Raw genomic sequence first — 8,729 nt, 5'->3', positions numbered from 1 at the left:
ACTGCATCTTTCACACATAAACAACATCAACACCAAAACACAGAAAGAAACTGATTGTCCATACTCTGTCTATTAAGTCTTGGTACTTTACAGATCCATTGTTTTTTTCTTTTAATTATTTTTATTTGAAAAGCAGTTAAATGTCTGACTAGGACTCAAAGATGTTAAAACAAACGCAAAAAAAATATAAAAACAGGAATGAGATTTGCGAGAAAATATTTTTGGTTCTAAAGAGACACAGGTGCATCCATTCATTTCAGCCAAAAATCCCTTGCCTGAGACAACACAAGCAAGCAGTGACATTGCACTTGGATGACAGAGCTTTGGGATTCCCATTCCTACTGGAACCATCTGAACGCGGCTCCTGTAGGAAGCATCACCTTCTGGAAAGGAAGAGAGACAGGGAGGGGGACAGAGAAGAGGGAACAAGGCGTTAGGTCGGGTCCGGCACAACCGCGCGGCACCAGGGTTGTGCACCCATGACCACCCCCATCCCCATCCCCGTCCCCATTCTGGTATCCCAGTCACCAGCCTTAGGATGGATCCAGCCCAGGCTCCATCCCCTGGACTCGGCCGTGCATCCCAAGGTTTCCAGCCAGCTGGCAAATGCCAGGATGCCGGCCAGAGGGAGACGGGGTTCCCCCCACCACTGGCCCCCCTCCCTATCAGGCCACCCGGCACAGCAGCTTGGCCATTGTTCCCGTGTCCCCACAACACGACCGGCACAATGACACAGCCCCCGACTTCCCCTCTGGCCGATAGCAAGCACAATGGCCGGGCCGCAGTGAGCCTGCATGGCCCGGCACAGTGGTCCCCTCGCTGTCAGCCCCCGCCTCCCCTGCCACAGACAGACAGACACCCAGTCAACAGGAGCCCAGCCATCAGATGGGTTTAGAAGGGCATTTGGGGGGAAACTGAGGCAGGGAGTAAGATGGCCGGGCTTGGGGCCACCAGACCTGGGAGCTGCTTGGGACACAGGAGACATCACCCTGCTGCCACCCAGCCATGATAAACAACTCTGTCCCCAACAGAGCAGCCCTGGGCACCACCGGAGACCTCTTGGCATCTCACAGAAGAAGAGGGATGAGTCCCACCAGGCTCAATCCCACACCCAACAAAGCGCCCAACAACAGACGAGACCTCTTTGAAGCCACCTCCAGGAAAGGTGGTGTGGGGCAATGGTTCTCCAGGAAGGAGAACCTGGGACATTTCCCATCTGTATGAGGTGGGAAGCCCATGCAACTTTCATGAGACCATGGGTGGAGTATGCAAGGACCACAACATCTCTCAACGCCAAGAGCCCCCAGGCAAGGCCAAGCCATGCTAGCCAAGCAGATAGGGCCACAGAGTCACCAAGAGGATGTGCTTCAGAGGACACTTCAGTTCATCTCCAAACAAGCAAGGGACACCAATGCGAAACAAGACACAGGCTGCAGCGACAGGCAGCAGGCTTGGCTACCATCGGGTGGTGGTAGGGACAGCCAGCCCCAGCACCAGCTCCCAGCATTGAGACCCTGTGCAGGGCTAAGGCACCTCATATGTTGTACCAAGAGTCAAAACCATGCCACATTCAGGTCCCTAACCCCATGCAGGAGCCAGCTGGCTCTCATCAGGTCCTTCTCTTGGATCAAGACACCCACCAAGCCTCAATGAATAACCAGGGCAGCATGTCCCCCACCCCTGAGGCAGAGCTCCCAACGGGCTCACTTCTACAGGCACCACAACCCAAACATGGGGCTTGGGCAAAGGGAGGGGGGGCAAAGGATGAGAATGGGCAAGAGATGATGGTGCCCAGCTAGGCTGATGACAGACTGCACCTTCTGCTCTTGGCCCACATCTGGTCCTTGGGGCAAACTGAGCTGGGGCAATCAGTGAACAGAGCGCTGAAGGTATCACCACCTCCCCAAAGGTCTCCGCAATATATAATCAGGCATCTGAGGAAGACACAAGTGCCTCTGGTCAATGATGCACAGGGCTGGGGCACCACACACTGCCCATGCTGGATCCCACCCAAGGCGCCGGATGCAGAAGTGGTGGGGCAGAGCATGGCAGACCTGCCAGCAAGGGCCACCTACTCAGATACATCATCCCAGGAGTGAGGAACAAGGGGAGAGGGGGCTCCTAATGGGTCTGGAAGGAGGTGTATGATACAAATCACTTTAAACACCTCTGCTCCTTCATTATTAAAGGAAGATGGACAACCAACTCTAATATGGACGCCCAGGATTAGATCCCTCCTCATCCCCACCATCATAGAATCACACAATCATTTCTGTTGGAAGGGACTTTCACAGATCTCCCAGTCCAACCCCCCTGTCATGTGCAGGGACATCTTTCACTAGATCAGGTTCCTCAAAGCCCCACACAACCTGACCTTGAACCCTTTCAATGATGAGGCATCCACAACTTCTCTGGGTGACCAGTTCAGTGTCTCACCACCCTCATCATAAAACATTTCTTCTTTATGTCCAACAACCCAACTCTGCCCTTTTCCGGTTTAAAACCATTGCCCCTTGTCCTGTAACAACAAGCCTTGGTGAAAAGTCTCTCTCCATGAAACTCTCATGAGGGTGGCAGTAACCCTTACACCAGCGCTAGCTGGGGCACCAAGGCACTTCACCAAAGCTTGTCCAGATGGAGGACAGCTCTGTTGAGTCAAATCCCGACTATTCATGGCCTTCGTGTGACCTACAGCTCTGGAGATAAGCCCAGGGTAGCCTGTCCAGGGCTGGCCCCTAGCCCCATGGCATTAGCTGGGGCTGCTTGGGCTGGCAGAGCCCAGAGGAGCCTGGTTGGTGCAGGGACACGCTGCTGCCTGCTCCGAGCATCTGACCTGCCTCAACAGTCTTAGAGCCTCCACCAGCTACCATTGCACCAGGACACCAGCAACGACCAGCCATTCAGGCTCGGTAGATATACAAATAAAGCTTAACAGTGGCAGAGGGATTTAGCCCATTTTTTTATGCCACTATAAAGGTTTAATTCTATTTTTTTTCACTGCTTGATTTTAGATCAACACTTAATCACAGCTGTGGCCCCTGTCCGAGCTCTCTGAGGACACTCCTCTGGACGCACCAGGCTGGCAGACCAGAGTCAGCACCAGCTGCTCTTCTCCCAGGCAATGGCACAGCTCCCCACAGATGGGGACGATGCTTCACAAAGCCCTATGAATTTTTCAGCCGCACATAAAGGGTCATTGAATGGTCCTTCCTGTCCTGGTATCAAGCACTACGGTGTGATGGCACCCCACCAGGACCAGCAGTTCTGCATCCTGGTCATCACCACCTCCAAACAGGTCTCCACCATAAGGCAGGTGCCGGTGGTTGCCCTAGGGTTGACCCAACACAATACATTACCAAGGCTGGTTGACATAAAGGTGAGGTTTAACAACCCAGTCATTGAGCCAGGTGACCCTGGGACATCAGCCGGGGTCCCAGTGTCCCTGTCTCAGTCACATACAGCCACAATCTTGTTCAGCCCTACCTAAGCCAGAACACGGTGCAAGTGGATATCCTGAGAGAGGGAAGGATCTGCTCTGAAAAGGGGATGATGATGCCCTAGAGCAACCTCCATCTGCCCAGGTGTCCATCCCTACCAGCACAACATCTCTTTTCAGCCTCAACACACCTATGGCTGTGCCCAGGAGGGACAGGGACCCATCTTTGGTGGGGCCCAACTCTATCACATGACAAGCCCTATTTCAGTGACTCCAAATTCTCAGCCAGCTGTAGAATGGGGAAAACAATCAAGGGGTGACTGTTTCATGGGTTTCCAGTGCTATTTATCATCCCTGGACCCAGCAGGGAGAAGGGAGCGATTCCTCCGGCTGCTGAGAGCTCCGAGTCTATTGACCTGCTTTAGGACTCTTTGGAAAAGATGAACTTTTTTTTTTTTTTCCCTTTCTCCCTTTTTCCAGATCACTGACTCAGCAAATTAGAACAAGAATATAATTTAGCAATACAGCGGTTTTTGAAAGACACAGTCCCCCTCTCCCCATCCCCTCTGCCCAAATAGATTTTTTTCCCCCCTTCACTATTCATTCAGAGCTGATGCTAATTGAAAAATGTAGAACATGGCTAAGAAAATGGTGGGTTGTCTCTTTGGGACGACCAGAGAATGGGCAATGCCTTCGATCCAGCTGACGTCCAGGTGACTCTTTAGCCTCTGTGGGCTCTGGGATGCACTCAGTGGCGGAAGTATGCCAGCACAGTTCATGGTGGGATCAGCTCCCGGAAAAATCAAACCCAGCTTAAGCACAACACGTGGGGGACCCAGTCAACAGGACCTGGCTCAGAGCACCCATGGGTGTGCAGCAAGAGGCAGGCTCTGCCCATGCACCACCCCTGCACTGCATCCCAGTGCTGACAGCACCCAGATGTCATCCACGCCATGCCACACCACACTGTGCCACACCATGCCACGCCACCAGCAGCTGCCCATGGCCCCAGCTGAATTTTAGATGCATGCAACAACCTGAGTCACCAGACTTTTCCTGCGCTCCCCACGTGAATATTGCACCTCCCTGGTGGATTTCTCAAGGTGGCATCCCAACCCAACGGTGGCTTGCAGCAGCCCTCCTCCAAGGCCAAGGGCAACACCCATTAGTAGACCATGGTGGGTAGTGACAGCCTGAGTACCACCTCAGAGTCTCACACCAGGGGACCAGGCACTGGTGAGGCCACACCTCAAGTGCTGGGTTCAGTTTTGGGCCCCTCACTCCAAGAAGGACATGGAGGTGCTGGAGCATGTCCAGAGAAGGGCAACGGAGCTGGGGAAGGGGCTGGAGCACAAGTGTGATGAGTTCCCAGCTGAGGGAACTGGGGTTGTTGAGCCTGGAGAAAAGGAGGCTGAGGGGAGACCTTCTGGCTCTCTCCAGCTCCCTGAAAGGAGGGTGCAGAGAGGTGGGGGTGGGTGTGTTCAACCAAGGAACAAGTGACAGGACAAGAGGAAATGGCCTCAAGTTGTGCCAAGGGCAGTTGAGATTGAATGTGAGGAAGAATTTCTTTGCTGAAAGGGTTCTCAGGCATTGGCAGGGGTTGCCCAGGGCAGTGGTGAAGTCCCCATCCCTGGAGGGATTGAAGAGTTGTGTAGACATAGTGCGGAGGAACATGGTTTAGTCAGGGACTTGTCAGTGTTGGGTTAATGATTGGACTTGATTATTTTAATGGGCTTTTCCAATCCAGGCAATTCTGGGATTCTATGTGATTCTGTGACCCGAGCATTCCCGTGCCGGCAGTTGCAGCAGGAGCAGCAGTGCTCCTGGCTCAGTCAGGAGCCGTCGCCAGCGCATTGCCCACAGGGACTGCAGCTCAGTGCCACCGGGAAACGCGGCTGGTGCCTTATGGACTCATCCTGACTGGTGCTGGCCCAAGAAGGCCCTGCATGGCTGCAGCATGGGAGATGCTGCTGCCCAGCGCACACTGTGGCTCTTCACCACCCAAAACCAGACACCACTGTGCTGCTCGGAGCAGGGTGAGCTAAGGGTCAGGCTCCAGCTGCACCATGGCCATGGGTTCCACTGTCACCGTTTATCTCCAAGCTCTGCCCTGAAAAGCCACCTCCTGCCTCCCCATCCTCTGACCCAATCACTGGGTTAGAAGCCCAAGACCGCCCAGGACAAGGGATGCCAGCACTGAAACTCAAGCAGAGACTTGCTGCTGCCCGTGCCGGCAAAGGGAAGAGTGAAACCCAACGTGCTCAGAGACCCCAGGGAGAGACCCCAGCCCTCCTCCCCAAGCCAATCAACCCCACTAAGTAAGAGAGGGTACGGACTGGGGACACTGGGCAGAGCACACGTCTCATGGTGAGAACCGTTAATGGAAAAGGGAAAAATAAAAAAGTAAGAAGTACCAGGTGTTTCATTATCTAAGGTAAGATCCAAACCCAGGAAGGCAGCCCAAGGAGGGGTTAGGGTGCCTGAGAGGGACTGGTTACCTCCAGTGCTGCAGAAGGCTTCTTTTTGAGTTCTTCACATTTTCGGAATTTGCAAATCTGGTGGCCAGTTTTGCGATTCCTACAACTGCTGCACTGCTCGCAGTTTATCCGTCTTCGGCAGGGCGGGCACATGCCACATCTTTTCCGTTTCTTTTTCCCCGAATTGATGGCAGATGCCAATTCATTCTGCATGGGATACTCTGCCAAGCCAGCCATATGGAGCGCGCTCTCTGCCAGAAACACGCCGGCAGGGGTCATAATGAAAAGGCCTGGGTTGATGGGAAAAGCCCCCAGGTAAGGAAAATCAGAGGGGCCGTTCATTGTCTCTGCAGCTGAGACAGCCTCCATGTCAGAGATACCAGTCCCGTGGTCGCTTGCTAGAGGAAGATGCTCCTGTACCACTCTTTTGAGCATTTCTGTTGACTGAGCAAACTGTTGTAGGGCGGTCTGTCCTTCTGAGGAGATCTCTGACACCCGGTCTAATTTGCTCAGCATACTAGAGATGTTTTTGTGCTTTGAGGTAGAATGACTTTTATCCACAGTCGCTTCGTTGCCATTAGCTAAGGGGTTGCCTTTCTCTGAATGTTCACTTACTGAGCTGCTGCTACCAAAGGTGGAATAGTGGGAGAGTGGACGGGACTTCTTAAGACTTTTGTTCAAAGGTTCACTTATTATTCCACTTTTGTTCCTCCTCTCGGAGTTGACAGGGGGTTGAGAGTCATCTTGGTTATTTTTTTCCGTCTCTGGCTTGTTCCCAGTGTCTTGATGGGAGCCCGAATTTGACATGGTGCCCAGAGCACAGCAACAAAACCAAACCCAAAGTTAAAAAAAAAAACCCCCCCCCCCCAAAAAAAAAAACCCAAAACCCCACCCCCAACACCAAAGCGCAAGACCCCCAAAGCCCTTCAGGTAGCACCAGCCCGCCAGCCACCAGAGAAAGCTCAGATAGGAATGCTCATCAACAGGGCGCCTCCTCCAGCGTTGGCTGCAGAGGACTTCAGTCCGACCTCAGTGCAAAGACATACTCTGTGGCTCTGGTACACAACATGCGGCTCTGGAAGCAGAGAAGAAAAGAGAGTGAGCGCTGGCAAGAGCCAATGGGTTTTTCAAAGCGGCTCTTCCTCCCCCTGCCATGAAAGTCTCAGCATCGCGAACAAAGAAACTCCAGGGAACAGACTCCAGTGGAGATCCGTTCCGCTGCTCTTTAAAAGGGTCATCATCCAGACAGAAATGGGGGTGACAGGGAAGTCCTGGCCTGGTGGCAATAGCACTCTGATGCCTAAAGGATCTCTGTGCCTGGCTCTCCGCCCCCAGGAACTGCAGCTCCGGGACCCATCTCCTGCTCCGCTCCAGCAGTGTGTGGTCCTCACACCAGATGGGACCGTGGGTGGGACCCATCTCCTGCTCAGCTCCAGCAGCGTGTGGTCCTCACACCAGATGGGACCGTGGGTGCCCACAGGACACCCTTGAGCCAGCAGCTGGAGCTCATGAGAGGGGCACCTGGTCTCCACCCTGCAGCTGCCTGTGTCCCACCGGCCAGGTGGGCAGGTTGCAGGGCTGTGCCCCAGCTCCCACACTCCCCCAAGATGCTGCTGCTCACCCAGATCAGGCTAGGCTGCACCCTTTACCCTCTTGATCCTCTTCCTCCTCCTCCTCCTCCTGGACCTTTGTCCTCGGGCCAGCACTGCACACCAGCACTGGGCAGGGGAAGTAAGCCACATGGGCTGCAGCATCTGCCTCCAAGCCCCACAGGGAGCCACAGCATCCACCTCCAAACCCCACCAAGAGCTGCAGTGTCCACCTCCAAGTCCTAGGCTGCACCCTTTACCCTCTTGATCCTCTTCCTCCTCCTCCTCCTCCTGGACCTTTGTCCTCGGGCCAGCACTGCACACCAGCACTGGGCAGGGGAAGTAAGCCACATGGGCTGCAGCATCTGCCTCCAAGCCCCACAGGGAGCCACAGCATCCACCTCCAAACCCCACCAAGAGCTGCAGTGTCCACCTCCAAGTCCCATGAGGAGCTGTAGCACCCACCTCCAAGCCCCTGCAGCATTCACCTCCAAACCCCATGGGCAGTCATGATGTCCACCTCCAAACCCCACAGGAAGCTGCAGTGTCCCCTTCCAAGCCCCATGAGGAGCTGCAGCGTCCACCTTCAAACCCCACTGGGAACCACAGTGTCCACCTCCAAGCCCCAGTGCTGACCTCCTGCCATGCCACAGTGCATCCTGCCTGCATGCCCACCATGCGCCCAGTTGCTCCAGCTGAGGCAGGGGCTCAGCAGCGATGGCAAGTGACCCTCTCGGTGCCATTCCCCGGAGGTTGGCTGTCCTTGGGGCAGCTCTGGGGCAGGTGGGCCCAGTGTGGCTGCAAACACTTGCTGTTGTGAAATTCCTCCTCCTCCCCTCCCGAGCACGCACACATGCACGCACGCACAGGCACTGCCGGAGTAATCAGGCTTTAGAGGAGAAAAGCTGCAGGGCTTAGTGGAGCACGAACCCACGTCCCCACCCCGGCAGCAGCTGGGGGAGGGCAGCACTGGGAGGAGGCCCCTCACCTACCCCATCGTTCCATCCCGGCTACCCCATCCCTCCATCCTGGCTCGCTGGGATGTCCAGGCAGGGATGTGGCCACATGCGGAAAGCTCTGCTGGGACCCTTGCTCCTGCCCAAAGGTACTGCAGCAGAGCAAGAGGCATCCTTGCACCCCCTGCACCCCACTCCTGCTCATCCATCACCTTTTGTGTCCCCTTCATCACAGCCGAACCACAATGCAACCCCAGCAACCCCACTACAG

At 54.9% G+C, this 8,729-nt stretch overlaps 1 protein-coding gene across 1 annotated transcript in view; it reads right to left on the bottom strand.

Moving 5' to 3' along the window:
• CXXC5 (CXXC finger protein 5) overlaps positions 1–6,984 on the bottom strand; it is a 7,625-nt gene extending 641 nt beyond the window's left edge. The window contains exons 1-2 of the mRNA XM_010166493.2: positions 5,935–6,984; positions 1–383 (exon numbers count right to left, since the gene is read on the bottom strand). The exon at positions 1–383 is cut by the window's left edge and continues 641 nt beyond it. Of these exons, the coding sequence (XP_010164795.1) occupies positions 339–383; positions 5,935–6,720 (831 nt within the window). The 5' untranslated portion in view covers positions 6,721–6,984 and the 3' untranslated portion in view covers positions 1–338. The remainder of the gene's footprint in view (positions 384–5,934) is intronic.
• Between the last annotated feature and the right edge of the window lie 1,745 nt (positions 6,985–8,729).

Source organism: Antrostomus carolinensis, unplaced genomic scaffold, assembly GCF_000700745.2.
Source record: "Antrostomus carolinensis isolate BGI_N321 unplaced genomic scaffold, ASM70074v2 scaffold33014, whole genome shotgun sequence".
NCBI lineage: Eukaryota > Metazoa > Chordata > Aves > Caprimulgiformes > Caprimulgidae > Antrostomus > Antrostomus carolinensis.
This window is presented reverse-complemented; position numbering and strand designations above follow the sequence as displayed.